This window comes from Cydia pomonella, chromosome 9 (genome assembly GCF_033807575.1).
Source record: "Cydia pomonella isolate Wapato2018A chromosome 9, ilCydPomo1, whole genome shotgun sequence".
NCBI classification, from domain to species: Eukaryota; Metazoa; Arthropoda; class Insecta; order Lepidoptera; family Tortricidae; genus Cydia; species Cydia pomonella.
The window spans coordinates 1,972,427-1,989,020 of record NC_084711.1 but is presented as its reverse complement, the minus strand read 5'-3'; the positions used below and the strand labels follow the sequence as shown (position 1 = coordinate 1,989,020).

The 16,594-nt window shown below is 37.3% G+C and overlaps 1 protein-coding gene across 11 annotated transcripts in view; it reads left to right on the top strand.

Annotated features, from left to right (window-relative positions):
- LOC133521066 (disintegrin and metalloproteinase domain-containing protein 11) overlaps positions 1–16,594 on the top strand; it is an 813,047-nt gene that overhangs the window by 249,157 nt on the left and 547,296 nt on the right. For all 11 annotated transcript variants that reach the window (XM_061855801.1, XM_061855805.1, XM_061855799.1 and 8 more), the window contains one exon: positions 9,724–9,858. In XM_061855801.1, the coding sequence (XP_061711785.1) occupies positions 9,724–9,858 (135 nt within the window). The remainder of the gene's footprint in view (positions 1–9,723; positions 9,859–16,594) is intronic.

Sequence of the window (16,594 nt, the reverse complement as noted above, 5' to 3'; positions counted from 1 at the left end):
TTTACTGTTTTTTGCATGTGTGTAACCTTCCTGACGTTTTATTTATTTATTTAACCTCTAGCGGCCCATACAAGAAAAATTGTCAGTCAAATTTGAATCAACGGTATTATAAAATAGAGTTGAATTTGTATTGTTTTAAAATCAAACAAAACAAAAGCAACTCTGTTACATTTAATTATGGTTCAAATTTCATTGGAGGTATTTTGTACTAGTATTAGGGCTTTGAACCCTAAGAGGTTAAATATTATTGCATAAAATACAGGAATAATGGTCAAGTGGCCGACTTAATGCCTAATGAAAGGTAAAACGAACTTCCTTTAATGTATTGTCTTTATACATTTACCTGTTATGTCGGGTAGTGACGCAACCGATGCTATAAGTTAAGTCAAATATAATTTAGTTCATAATTATCTATATTTAAACGCTTACTCGTACTTTAATAGGTACTGTGCTAAACTTAGGTGTCATTTTTGAACATAAAGTAAAGTCAGGAATATCATCAAAAATGCCTGCTTCGTACCCCAACAATTCATAGGCAAAGACACCGCAATAACCAGGGCTTTATCCACGAGGGACAGGTGCAGGCTCCTTTTGTCACCTAATGAATGGCAGCGTGCTCGCAATCACGGTAAAACGCAGTAGAGTAACGTTCGCCGTGGCGTCGAAGCAAAGCCCTGCAAATGATTTTGATATCGCCAATTTACATAATACATATAGGGAAGTGTGTATAGTAGTTAAATTAAATGCATTAAATTAAAGCTGTTATTTGGTTGATCTATTTCGAGGCGTGTACGTTGAAGGAGAATTAACACAGGTTTTGCGAATTCCATCGAGAAATTCTGAATATATATTTTAATAGCTGTTGCCCACGTCTTCGGTCGCGTGGATTTTTATATTGGTTGTTTTAATTCCACATAATGCAGTAAAATTTTAAAAAATAGCAGTTGGGTTATAATTTGACAACACGTCATATTTGTTTGTCACTGTGTCTTTCTACGAATACAATACAATCTACCCAATACATTCAACCCTTTTTGAACCTTCTTAGGAGACCTATTTTTAACCCCCAACGCGCAAAAAAGGGCTGTCATAAGTTTTGACGCCAATGTCTGTCTTAATTATTAATCTCCACACTTCTTGTAATAAATTTTAAGTAGTAAAAGTGACAGAAGTAGTGACATTGTTGATTCTTTTAATTTTAGCTGTTTACCCGTAAGTACTCGCGATCGTGTTGATGGTTCTTTGTCATACTGTCACCCAGTTTCCTGTGGCCAGTCTCCGCCGGTCTCTTTGCCAAGACAGTTTATTTTGATAAAACGAACCTGCGATATTGAGACGGGGAGCATAATTGATGGTTCGAGCCGCAATTGTGCTTTGTATGGAAATGGGGGCGATATTTAAATGGCTGCTGAATTGTGCTGGAATATTGTTAGTGATAATGCTTAGTAGTAAGTTAGGAAGGGTTGCCTTACAAAGGGCCACGTCGGATGACAATGGTGTGGCGGCTTATGATGTATTGTCGATAAACTGTATCTTAATATCTGATGACTAACATGTTGACACATTCATTCACACATACAAATAAAATTTGCTGAATTAGATTAGGAAAAAAACGATGTTGAATACAATACACGTTTGACATTATCTGTGTGACAGTTCAAGATCTCTATCTTTAAGGCTTTATAGGCTGAAAGTTGGAGTGATTACTAGTTATGAGGTGGCGATCACCAGTGATTTAACAATTCAAGTATTACTCACAGGGCCCACATCTCCTCTCTTAGCCTGCTAGGCCTTTTATAATAATAATTATTGAATGATGTGCTCAATAACTGCAAGCTGTTTTTGTAAGTTGTGACCTGTTATATTTATTACCATTAAATTATGTCTATTGTTAATTACTAAAACGGGACTTTATCGCGTATAATTCAGTTTTTTAAATCTACCTCCGACGTTCCGAGGACATAAATAATAATGAGTAAAAATCGTGACAGTAAACTTTAAAAACCAGTGCCTATGTCTTGCATGGTATGATAAGCTTTAAAATGAATTAACCCAAAACAGTCTAAACAAATACATCTTTCAAAGTTCACTATCAACTCCAAGTTATCAAATGCTCGGAACCGATTCAGTAACTTGTCCCCAAGCAAACAGTCGCCCCGTTAGTCTTGCTCGCTAATGTAATTGCAACTGAACACTTCAATCAAACTTATGCGGAGTAAACCATGATTTAAAGCCGTTGAGATATACTTACTGTACTTTGGATTGGAGCTTGAAGAGGAACGTTCGAAACTAAAGTTTAGAGAAGCTTAGTTTACAGTAAATGTACAAGCAGAAACTTCTGCTAATGAAATTGTATTTTATATTCACTTTTCTTTTTTTGCATACTTACGCCCATTCTCATCAAGCCCATTCAACGCTCTAGACCATTTTAATCCATGTTTATCTGTCAAATTAAAGATGATCTCACAGTGGCTCTTTCATGGAGGACAAGGCCTCGGTCAGGGTCGCCATGTGATTGTTGTACCTATATCGGTTTTGAACAGTAGAATTGGCTGCCATAAATGGGCATTTTATAAAATGAAACATTTACTGTGAAATGCTGTATCGGCGCGAAAAGTTACAAAAAACTTTACTTCCTGCCTATACTGCCTGCCCATAGCGTGAGAGTTGAATGTATGTCTGGGACGAAATTCCTTTCATTGTTTTGTTTTCGATTACTCTGTCTCGCTTGTAAATAAATAAATATTATAGGACATTATTACACAAATTGACTAAGTCCCACAGTAAACTCAATAAGGCTTGTCTTGAGGGTACTTAGACAACGATATATATAATATATAAATACTTAAATACATAGAAAACACCCATGACTCAGGAACAAATGAATGCCCTTACCAGGATTTGAACCCGGAACCATCGGCTTCGTAGGCAGGGTCACTACCCACTAGGCCAGAATAGTCGTCAAATGTGTCGGCTTGTATTTATGTATTTTATCATATAAATAAAAAAACGAGTGTTATTGCATTTAATATTAGAAAAATTAAAAACTGAATTTCATATCATACATAGCATAAAAGCTACACTCCCTCACATTTTTTGTCACAAAATCTGCTGTCTTATACATTTTGGCGAATCATATGTCAATATTTTCTATGAAATTTATTATCTATCAGTACACTTGATAAAATCCCTTGCTGCTTATCACTTATTTACAAATAGAATAAACTTTTTGCAGCACGTTCTTGTTTTCTGAAACAGTCCTTTAAGATACCTTCAAAACGTTTCGAAGTAGAGCCCGCGCACACAAAGAGCGGTCAGAGTTCTGCGTTCTAGTGACCGTTGACCGCTCAAGAGTTCCAACACACACAAGCCGCGTTCAAATTCTCGCGTTCTAGTTCCGTTTGGGTCTTTGCACATGCACCATGTCACTAGAAAGTTCATCGTCCGATGAAGAATTATCGCTCTTGTGGAGCTTAGCAGCTTCTAAAAAGAAAAGGAAGTATTGGGTGCACCCAATTAACACAACACGAGAAGAACTAGGCGAATTTAGTAGTATTTTTCAGGATTTACTTAAAGATGAACAACGATTCTATATTTATTTTCGAATGTCGATTAATAGTTTTAATGAATTGTATAACATCATAAAACCTGATATCGAAAAACAAAATACTAACTGGAGGAAATGTGTTTCGTATCGTATAATAAACTCCTTTCCCTAACCAATTCAATCAACTTTTCCGTGTTTGCAACTTCAGACATCGCGGCGTTCGGGCGTTCCCTGTCTCGGCGGGCAAAGAACTCTTAGAACGCGACGTTCCGCTTTGACCGCCGCGGTCTGACTGCCCGCTGTGTGCGTTGTTGTTATAGACTCGATACATTCTAATGAACGCCGAACGCGGAACTCGGAACTCGGAACTCCTGACCGCTCTCTGTGTGCGCGGGCTCTTACATTCCTATAAAACGCCGGCTTAATCTGAGTACTTTTGGGGTACACTCAGGCGCAGATAAGGGTGGAACTTTTTCTATAAAATATCTCGGGCAAATCTTACGGAATTAAGTCGGGGCAGTTTGAGAATCTTTTCTTTTTTACGTGGAGGTGATTTTCGTTGGGGCCATTTTCGATTGTGGTGCAAGTGATAAAGTTTGCAGATGTTTAGTTGTTATTGTGCCTACTAGCAGTTACTAAATAAATTCAAAATAAAAGTAAAATTAAAAGTAGGTAGTACGCTCATGCGTTATAAAATGTGTACATACATTGACATTATTTTAATATTATTTATAATGAATGAGGCTTAGATTTTATTTTATATTGATTGGTGATTAAGCATTAGACAGCATTAAGCGTTTGCGTATAAGGAACATTAAAGCTATCAACGTAATAAGATTGTATTTCTCATCTATTTATGTAAGCACACAAAATTAATATAAAATTTCGTAGTAATATGTCGTGTCTCATGTTAAAGGTATTACATTATTTAATATTCATTATATATTGGTTTCAGCAACAATTATTACCTTTTTGCTCGAAAAATGGCACGTTTATTGTGCACATTTGGTTGACAAACATAAAATGCTCTTTTGTATGTAAATCCTATGATTATTATCACTGTGGCGTATCTGAGGGTGTTATCTGTCTCTCTATCGCTCTTGCATATTTAAGAGGCCGATAAAAAAACTTTGATTTACGTTTTTAGCGTTATGACCTCTGGTAGTGAAAACTCGCTTCAATCTTTTCTTTAAGCCACCGCCAGGGACCGGGTACTGTCCACGCGGGTCCTATAAACTGACAATTCAATTACAAATAACGTAAGGTACGGGACGTGGAGGGACCCTCCCCAAGTTCCGACGTTACAATTGATTTACTGCTCCTATTCTTATACTGTGGTATTTTCGGATTTATCTTTAATAATATGTTTAGAAAAAATGACGACGTAGAGAGTATGTAATTGAAAGTCGTAAGAGAAGTTTCTCGATGAAAATACTCGTATCTAGTATGAGGTATTGAAAATATTTTCGTCAACACGGTAGAAGTGGCCATTACAAAAGTTTAGTTGTTTGTGTGATTCTAGTTCTTTTGGAGGCGTATTGTGAATATTGTGACTGTCGTTGGATTATTTTCGAAAACTAGTTTTGACTGAAAAATGCCACTTAAAAATAGTTTTCACCGAAGCCTTACGGAAAATCTAGTCAGATGTAACGAGAAAAAACCGGCCAAGTGCGTGTTGGACTCGCGCACCGAGGGTTCTGTACAAACCTGTAGGTATATATTATTATATGATGTAACTAAAAAATTACGGTTTTCGCAATTTTTCCTTTATCTGTGCTATAAGACGTTGCTTCGTACCAAATTTCAAGATTCTGAGTTCACGGGAAGCACCCTGTAGGTTTTGATTCCCTTGCGAGGGTCGAAAATTTGCGGAAATTTGCGGCATAAACAGCTGTATCTTTTGATTGCGTTGGCTTAGAAGTTTAATTTTTTCACAGCTCCAACGGACAGTAAACTTGAGTATTTGATATAAATTCCAGCTTGATACCTCCACGCGTTCCTGAGAATAACGGTCTTGACAGACAGACGGACGGACGGACGGATAACAAAGGTTCCGTTTTTTTTTTTCGAGGTACGGAACCTTAAAAACGCGTTTTTATTTCAGTGAGGCGATACAGAAAACTAGTTTTAATCAGGGAAAACGCGTTTTCACTAAAAACTGGTTTGTACGGTAACATATACATTACTCGGGCTATTAAATAGCCGGAACACAAATTTTGTTTTCGTGGTTTATAATCGAGTATCAACCTTAAACAACATTCTTTTGCTGTTAAAAATTTACAAGCGTAATTTTTATAACAAGCCGCAAAATAGATCTGGATCGATTATGGATCTGATCTGTCACTATCAAAAGAGACTTATATTTCTTCAACCAAAAACATCACGTTTGACACTGACGGTTCGTTCGGATCGGACGTTTGGTTCGAGCGTCATCTTGATAGTCACGCCTCGTAAATAATTTCTTTGTTTGTTTGCTCATTAATATTGTTTAAAGTGTAATATCGATAGCTTATTATACAGTAAACTAATGTCATAGTGTGCAGAGAATGGAGAATTAATCTTGAAACGCGTTTAACCACCATTTTGGAGTCAACGGCCGGTAGTCCACGTGCTACTTGTAAAGTCCAGCTATCGCTTTATAAGAGCTGATAAAATTAACGTACACTGTCTTGTACTAACCGTACAATTTTAGTCGTATTTAAAGCTCCTAATACCTTAATACTGGCAAAAGAGTCCCCCTGGACTGTAGCCATAATTTTAAAAGAACGTGTGACACTGACATACGGCCCGATTCGAAGAATGAGATACGATAACGATAAGTTCTCATTTAGATATCGTCGTCGTATAATTGACAGAAGCAGCTCGATTCGGGTAACCAATGACACTTCGATGTTAGAAATATCGTAGATAGATCTTATTGGGATCACAGCGGAATCGAACTAAACGTCAATTTTGACATGTCGTTTAGTTATCGATCTTTTAAAGATCTTAAACGTGTTTTAATCATTCTTCGAATCGGGCCGAGAGTCGTGCTTGGGTCTTAAAGCCAATATCAGACACAGAAGCGAAACACAAGTGCCATAAAAATTCATAATCGTCAAAAACATTGCTCATTCGTCGTAATAAATCGAGGTACCTCGATATTAAAATTCAAAATGAAATGTCTCCAAACGAATTAGATTTTATTAAATAGGAGATTTTGCGGAAAAAAGACAAATACTCGTATCCGTTTTGGAATATTGTGCTCTGTTCTTGTTTGTCAGCTTTTATGTTTTAAAAAGTAAACACAGTTCGAAAGTTTAATCTGCAAATGGTCGCGACGGTCTCGGTGTGTTTTTGTGTACGTATATAAAATACGATGTAGTGATTCCTTGTTGACGTCGCCTTTCACGTATGCTCGTCGCGAAAAAATGCACAAACTACCTAACTATACGACTCTTATTATTTGAAGAGTTATCGGTTTCTACGGGATCCCATTATGAGGTGGATTACAATGGGTCCAACTTCGCACTGTCAAAAAAATGTCGGTGGCATACATAAAAAAATAGAATACTCTGATTGAGAACTTTCTGCTTTGACCTTTTTATGTCGGTTATGTTCTAAGGTCAAGCAGTACTTCACACCGGGGCAGCTTCTTCAGCTTTACATAGCTCAAGTCCGGTCGTGTATGGAGTATTGCAGTCACCTTTGGGATGGTCCGGATCCGCCAAGTATCAGCTAGCCACCCTAGATTCTATAGACAAACGCAATAAGCTTCCTAGCGCGTTGCGGGGTTGCGAGATTGGTAGAGGCTAGACTGCAGAGCCTAGAACACCGTAGAAAGGTAGCCTGTTTATCGGTATTCTACAGGATACATTTCGGGGACTGTGCGATGGGATTACATAATCTTATCCCCCCATCTCCGTTCTGCCACCGTGGGACTAGACGCGGACTTGCGTTTCACCCTTACGTCGTTACTTTACCACTGATTCGCACTAAACGCTACGCATCCAGCTTTATCATGCGTACGGCTAAGGAGTGGAATTCACTTCCTGCAAATCTATTCCCAGTCCAATATAACTTGGACCTTTTTAAATCGAGAGTGAATAGACATCTTTTAGGTAAGCATGTTCCATCCTAGACTACATCGGCACTTTCCATCAGGTGAAACTGTGGTCAAATGCTTACCTTTTCGGAAAAAAAAAAAATATGTAAAAACGTAATAATAGCCTCCGAGCTGTACAATGCTGAACTTGAGCCTTTTTTCTAGCATTTAAGTTAGTTATTTTAAAGTTTATACTCAATAAAGTTGAGTGCGACATACTCTATATATAAGCGTAGACTAATCGAAAAGTGAAAAATAGGACGCATAAAAATTGTCTTTATAGTTTTCCTTCATCTTGATACATCTTTCAATAGTAGATTGTATCACAAGGGAGCAAAATGACATGTATTTACGATGAGGGTGTCAATGAATTCTGAACGTAGCGAAGAATTCAAATAAATAAATAAAATATTATAGGACATTATTACACAAAGTGACTAAGTCCCACAGTAAGCTCATGAAGGCTTGTGTTGTGGGTACTGAGACAAAGATATATATAATGTATAAATATTTATAAATACTTAAATACATAGAAAACACCCATGACTCAGGAACAAATATCTGTGTTCATCACACAAATAAATTCCCTTACCAGGATTTGAACCCGTAACCATCGGCTTCATAGGCAGGGTTACTACCCACTAGGCCAGACTGGTCGTCGATTCAAGTGTTAACGCCCAAGGTGGAAATAATTTTGCTAACATGTGACACATATTGCTTTTCACATCACCTAAGAGGAAATGATTATGTTTCTAAATATTAATAAAATGTATGTAAAAGTACAAAAACAGTGTTCTAGAACCGAAAAGTGCCACTTTGATCCTTCCTAGCAGGGAAGAAAAAGCCCTTTTTCGAATAGGTGATGTGAAAAATATATGGTAGTATAGTAGTATAGTATAGGTACTTAATTATACTTATTCTTTTTTGTGTGTTTGCAAATAAAATACTTTTCTTTCTTTTAATTAAAAGAGATAATTACAATTCTTAACAAACTTAATATACATTAATCTATGCTCTTAGTTACATATTTAAGTATAACTTGAGAAAACAACCAGCTTCTAGCTTTCGTAAATATATTGTATTATTTAACAAACCTTGATTGTCACTTTTTTTCTTATTTTGTAAATAATACGGCGTAGATTTATCTCAAAAAGTACTCAGTGGTACAATAATGGCGCCTACCGCTTCAATGAGACCGAACAATCGCAACCGCTGATTGGGATCTTCTAAATGATTCTTAATATTTTGTAATTTTAACATTTTTTCTCTTCAATTTTTTTGTGTTAATATTCTGTATTACAAAAGACATTTAGGAGCCAAATAAGGAGGGTACTTAAATATTTACAATGAAAAGTCTATAGTTAATTATGTTTTAAGAATATTTTTTACATAATTGGTAATACTATTTTAAATACCACATTCGGCTGATTCTGAATCACTTATGATTGTAGGCAATTTTGGAATCCATGTTATCCTGCGGCTGCAGCATGGTTGCATTTTTATCACTTGTCACTATGTCTGTATTATCCTGTCACTTACAGACTTCTAGAACATGACAGGCATAGTGACAAGTGATAAAAATTCGACCATGCTACAGCCACTGAACGTCCGCTTGCATTAGTCGGTTTTTATTTATGTCTTTCTGTCGCGATATCCAACTATGTTCAGCTATGGCATGCTTTACGGCGCGAGACCTGTTGATAGAGAACATTACTAATAAATAGTAGTGTTAACCAAGGGCTGAAATGGTACCTTTCACCCGAGTTAAAAATTCTACTTTTCATTTCAAATACGAAGAATGTAAAATGTACCTTGTTTTTAAAAAACATGACTAAGTATAAACTATAAACTTTCATGATATGTATTTCTTGAGGTAAAAGTATCGTTATTTATGGAATAGGGAGTTGAATATCTGAATGGAAATGGATTTGATGTACAATCCATGTAAAACCATGTAAAATTATTAAAAAAAAACGTACTTGGAAAGTAAAATGTTCTAGAGAACAAACGTGTTACTTTTTGCACACTTTATAGAACAACAATGACTCACTTTTGGAGCACATGAAAGTAATAAAAAATGTTTGTCCACCAGGTGAGGGGTACGGCGGGTGTGGGCGGCGGCGCGGCGCGGGCGGGGCGGGGTCGCGCGGCATGCGGCGGCGCCCGCTGCTGCCGCTGCTGTTGCTGGCGCTGCTGCGCGCGCACGGCCTGCTCGCCGCCTCTGGAGGTAAGTGGATTTTAAGTGCAACCATTTACACAGACTAGATAATGTGTTTCAGCACACTTAAGAAAACCGGAGACCTAAGAAGGGTTTATTTTTAATTCTCAAAACTAAAGCACAAACAATTTAGAGACGAAAAATTTATCTAATTATATTTAATATCTTCTGTGTGCCCTGTGGCACTATCATGGCCGCATTTTTATCACTTGTCATGTCATGCGTCACTTTTTCACTTACGTACTTGTTAGAACGTGACGGGCATGATGACGGATGATAAAAAACCGACCATCTTAGCCCTACTGTTCATCTCCTGTTAGTTTTATTTAATAATGTTCGTTGTTGAATATAGTACACGATTTTTGTCGCCCTATACAAGACAAAAGCCATTTTTATCATATAGAAGACAAAAAAGCGGTCAAATGCGAGTCAGACTCGCCCACCAAGGGTTCCGTACTTTTTAGTATTTGTTGTTATAGCGGCAACAGAAATATATCATCTGTGAAAATTTCAACTAGCTATCACGGTTCATGAGATACAGCCTGGTGACAAACGGACGGAGGGACGGACGAACAGCGGATTCTTAGTAATAGGGTCCCGTTTTACCCTTTGGGTATGGAACCTTAAAAAGCAGACGATCGCCTGATGGTAAGCGATTACCGCCACCCATAGACACCTGCAACACCAGTGGGGTTGTAAGTGGCGTTGCCAGCCTTAAACATGAGAGTACGTCCTTTTTTTGAAGGTCGTATCGGTCGGGATATACCACAGATGACAACGGAATACTCGTAAATAGGTCAAATCGACGTGTCTCGCGCGTTGCATTGGTAACTATGAAATATCCACTGTCAAATCTCTGCGGACCAAATTGTAATTGCATGGACGGCATACTCTGTCTTAGGTGTATCAACTTGTTAACTAGCCCCTTAGCTGGCTTCGAGCGTCTCGCAGCCTCAGTGATGTATACCTCAACGTAATCCGGGCAAGTCGCCCACAATTAATATAATGTCTTGTGGACTGATAGGGATTATCTCAGTCAGGCCTTTGGGGGTTTCGTAGGAGATTGCATTGCATTTCCGAGTAAATACTTACAAAATGACAAGAGTACCTACTTTCATTCTTTGTATTGATAATAATAGCCGATTTATTTGATTTATCCCGCCATTATGGCCCGTAAACACCACTGTTATAATTTGGAATTGTCTCCTGCTAAGTTTCCATAGTTTTTTGCTCCAGCCTGAGTCAACTCCTTGTATGAAGAGCTTTGAGTGCTTTAGACCCGTCAGACTGTCCCATTCTTTTTGGTGTCTGGTCTTAGTGTGGTCTTTGATAGCCATTATAATGGTTCGCTGTGAGTGCCCCACGAATGCTTCTGGACCTATGTGGTCACTTACATCTCTCTGGCAAGTTCATCTGCATTTTCATTGCGTGTGAATCCCTCGTGCCCTGGGATCCATACCAGTTGCACTTTATTTTGTCTTTCAAGCTTGTTCAGAGCGTAGACACCATTGTATACCAGTCTAGAGTCCACTGGTTCAACTTACTGACGTTTGACAAGCAACTGAGGGCCTACCGCGAAAGCCAAATTGCGGAGATCTTTCTCTTTTACTCCAATGACGGCGTAATTAGAGTGCCAGAGAAAGATGCCCGAAATTTGCGAACTTCGATTTTCACGGTTATAACTCTGATACGTCAGCCGGCGTTATCACGGTATAAATGCGTTGCGGACGACGACAAATGGGTCCGACGTCCGCGCCGTAGTATGTCAGCGGTTGGGGCTTAGGTGAGCTGACGGATTTGGATGACGTCAGCGCGTTCAGTTTATATGGAGCCTAGATTGTAAAACACAAGTGCTGGAGTATAAAACAGAGGCCGTGAAATTCCTAACCCTTGTTATGGCGTATAGTTAGAAAAATGATTATATTATGATTTTAAGTAAAAATTAATGCATTGTTCCTACTTAAATTGAACGAAGATAAAATGAAACGCTATAATGTTTACTTATTAGAAAGAAAGATAATACTTTTATTTATTGCCACAATATAGTACCGTAAAACCACCCAACTATAGTCCAAAGCTCCCAACTATGGTTCACAAATAAACTCAATTTTTCTCGTTTATTTTACTATATTTTTGTAGTTCTAAGGCAAAGTATGTTTATAAATGGAAGGTAAAACTAGGAGTAAACCAAAAGGAACATTGGTATAGATATTTAATTTCCTTTTGAACTTGTGGACCATAGTTGCAGTATTGGACTATAGTTGGGTAGTTTTACGGTACCTACATAAGTAAAAAGGAGACATAGGTAGGCATACTAAGTATGTACTAAAGATGAATGTAAGGTTTATCATGAAGCAAATCTTGGCCATAGTTAAAGCGTAGGTATTCGAAAAATTTCAACAAATATTTTCCAGTTAGCTGTCCAAATTCCTAAAAACCAGAAGCAATTTAATTGTAAACCCACAATTTCATGACGTAAATAACAAATTACAGGACACCCTTTCGTAAAAACTGGTTGGTAAATTAAAGTCGGAGCTTTCAAAGAAAAGTTGAAAGAGATACGTCTTTTGCTTCTCAAAGTGTGCGACATAATTTAATACCACTGTAGCAAACAAAAAACACCAATTTACTCTCCTAACGAACTTTTGTATTCAAACCGATCGTCCGCACCTTCTAAATTCAAGAAAGTTAATTAAAAGAAAATGAAAAAATTATGAGGAAAAGTATGTAAATTAGCTCAGGAAATTATACCCTCGGATTTATTTTAGGAAAGCCCAAAATAACGCTTTTTACGCGGGAGCCGTTTGAAGGAAAATATTGGCCAGTAAAGGTAATTTATATACGAAAATTTAGGAATTATGTAGACAGAAAGTTTTGAAAACTTTCCCTTTATTTTATAAACTTATTTTATAGATTTAATTCAGGAAAGATGGAGATTAATTTCAATTCTTTCTTTTTATCACTAATTGTGTAGCAAGTCAGCCAACCATATTGTAGTCATTGTAGTCGGTTTTTTTGAAGTGAAATTATGTGAATAAAATTTCCAGTGTATCTATCTAACGCAGTAGCCATTCCTTTTCCCAAAATTTCAATCCAAGACGTGTTTGGACGTCTGCCAGGCAAGAGTGGGGGCGTGCCAAAATGGAACACAACGAAATTTGCAATGTAAGTGAAAACGTTAAAATGTTTTAATAACTTTAGCGACGACTTTACGACCTATTTGTTGGAAGGCACTTAATATAAACAAGTTGCCTTAATGCCTTAAGCGAGTTCGTTTCTGGGAACATGCTTTCGACTCTGAAATTCTGAGCTTTTGTACGGAATTATGGGTTTACGGTTCAATGTTTGGAGAACCTGTTGACATAAGTACGAATCATGTCTAGTTGTTTTCCGATTAATTAAGGGAAACATCGTGAGGATACTGAGCTAACTCCAGGAGGTCAGATAGTATTCGCTTTTGCAAAAACTAGTCGCTGCACACAACTCTTGAAATTATAATGCCAAAGCGGACACCAGACTTTATTAAAAGGTAACTGGGAGCATCCTATGATTTGCTGGATTATTTTTTGTGGAAAAAGGCATTTTTAGTAAATGCCTTTTTCTATTTAATCTATTTTGAATAATTATTTTATTTGATTTTAAATGCACCTCCTACAATCTATTCTTAATTGAGAATGCCTGATGGTCTTAATTTCACCTTTTGTACAATGAAGTATAAATAATCTGATCTGACCTAGTGGCTTTTCGACTGTACATTATAGTGTAAATATATATATATATATATATATATATATATACATTTTTTTTATTTTATTAGCCTATTTGTATGTCCCACTGCTGGGCAAAGGCCTGCCCTCTAGCTTTCCAATCCTCCCTGTGCTGAGCAAGATCCCGCCAGTCCCGCTGAAACGCATCCAAGTCGTCCCGCCATCTCTTTCTCGGTCTGCCTCTGCCACGACTACACTGGGGATGCCAGCTAGTGGCTATTTTAGCCCATCTGTCATCATTCATCCGGCAGACATGTCCAGCCCAGTCCCACTTTAGCCTGGCGGTCTTCATCCCAACATCGACGACACGGGTTTTGGAGCGAAGCTCTGTGTTCCTCACCCTGTCAGATCTTCGGATACCCAGGATACTCCGCTCCATTGCCCTTTGGCAAACCTTGAGCCGTGATTTTTGCGCCTCAGTTAATGACCAGGTTTGGACACCATAGGTGAGGATGGGTAAGATGCATATGCCGACGAGCTTGCGCTTCAGTGCAATAGGGAGTTTACCTTTCATGAGTTCCTTCATAGACCAGAAGCTCCGCCAGGCGTTTTCGATCCTTCTATCAATCTCTAATCTCTTCAATAAATATATTACTATACTAAAATTGCTCTCGCATATTAAATATTACACAAAAGCTTAATAACCAAAAAACCCACATAATTCACTTTAATACCGCGTCTAGATGCTTAATATAATTAAAATTTTTAGCTTCAGCTCTTGCTTAATCCATTAAAACTAGACGCAGGATATTTATTCACGGCTTTCGGGGCATATACATTAATTGTGTATATTTTTAGTGGCCCGATATGCAGATGGGAGGGATAGGGCTTCGATACGTCGGGCTAATGGGCCATATAGTCCCAGGGAGCGATGGTACACGTCGGTGTAAATAAATTGCTTTGGTTGAGTGTGCTTTTAAGGCTGTATGAATATAAATCTACATGAATATGAACTTGTAACCTATGCTTGTTTTCGAATAATAACGTGTTTATTACTTAATTTGATAACATTAACTATTTGATTTAACATGAGGAGAAATATGAACGTTCACATTTCACTGATGTAGATATCATGATAAAATTGAGAGCCCTTAATAAGGTTTCAAGAGCGGATATCTCAAAAAATATACAAGATATCGGAAAACTTCAACAAATAAAACTTGTAACAAATTAAATCAACTTTCATTTTGTATAAGTGGCTATGTCGCTAAGACGTATTGTTTTCCGAGATATAATCGAGAATACAAAAAATGGGACCTTCTAACCCCCCTCTCCCTGCAGATCAAGGGCTACGGCCGGGGACTTTTGATATGTATTGTTTACCTCCTAAGTAGTCCAAACAAAGTTACGAAGTCAAAAATTGTGTTCCAAGCATTTTCCTCTATAACTTTTTTGAGCATTCTTTGCCTGACCTATTAGGAGAGGTTTCCAAAATTAGTTTTATTGAGATTTTAAGTTCCATTATTGCTTCTAATCAGTGTTCACCTTTTAGGGTTATGTAGTCAACTGGAAACGCTTATACTTAATAATATGTTTAAGTATCTCTATTTATTTTCCTTCCAAGTCCCCAGAGTTTCGCATAGCTTCTAACTTAACCTAACCTAACCATATAGTATAATATCTATTCATGCCGACAAAGTGGTAAAATCTCTAATAAAACGAATAATTAAGGCATCTCTCCTTAGCAAAAAGTGAGGACGATTTTATAGCTTTGTTTTCGTTATTGTGTTCTCGACCCCCGTATCCCAATAAAGTGGCAAAATTAACAGAATGAGTTTTAAATAATTCAGGAAATCTCGTTCACACTCGTTGTCCCTAAAGACGTGACTCGCATTTTCAATTTGTTAGTAAGTCTTACATGTTCATTGAAACCCAAGAGATTTTTGTATTTACTCTAGTGCGTCAGATTAAGATATGAGTGATATCTTGCTAGCCCGTGGAGTCTACCTTAACCACTTTTAGCCGTCTATGTTGAGCCGTTGGTTGGTGTGGCTTCAACAAATCGTTAAGCAGATTTTGGATTTGGTCATTTTAGTTCAAATTAATAGTAAAAATTTCTATTATTGAATCTGGAAATTATTTGTACGCATTTTCTTACCTGACCTAATCCCTAATCTACTTTAATAAATTAACCCTCCTTCAAACTAAATATTTAAAAAAAAACTGTAATCGCGTTCCGGCTCGCTGGAAAAGAAAACTTTATATAACTTTTTTTCTTGCTATCATCTAACCTTTCGATTGCAATAGGTGTCAACGACGCTCGAGCAACCACATATTTAGTATCGCTAGCTCTTCAGCTATTTATTAATTATGGCCCTACAATAGCCAGGGATCGAAAACATAAACGTAACATACGGGTAGCTGTCGCATCCATCTTCATGAAGGGCAAGTAACATCATTGGCGTGGGCTATCCGTTATTAGTTATTTACATCGGCTATTCGGCACGCATAATGCGGCTTCATCAGAATGGTAATAGCCCGAGGGTATGCATAATCGTTGAGTCCATTATTTGGCAATGGTGTTGAGAAAGTGCTGTCAACATCTGGGCTATAACCGCGAAAATCGAAGTTTATCAATTGCGGGCATTTTTCTCTGTCTAATTACTTCTTAGTGAGAGTAAGAGAGAAAGATCCCCGCAATTTGCGAATTTCTGTATTCGCGGTAGGGCCCCTGACCTATTCTTAGTCATTAGTAAAGTTACCTATAGGTAAAATAGTTAAGGTCGCACCGCTTGTATACTCCACGTTAAGTTGAGTTCAATAGAAAAGACAAATAATTTAAATAAATATGACAGATTTTGTTAGCATTTGACGTATATGCTAAAAGTTTAACGAATGGTTGTTTTCAATGAACATATATATTATGTTAACTAGTAAGTGCTATAAATAAAAGGTTAAAATTATTAAAACAAAAAATATTACTTTGCTGATCCGTGAAAAGAAAACATTCTAGTCAATCAGTGCTAACCCGTCATACT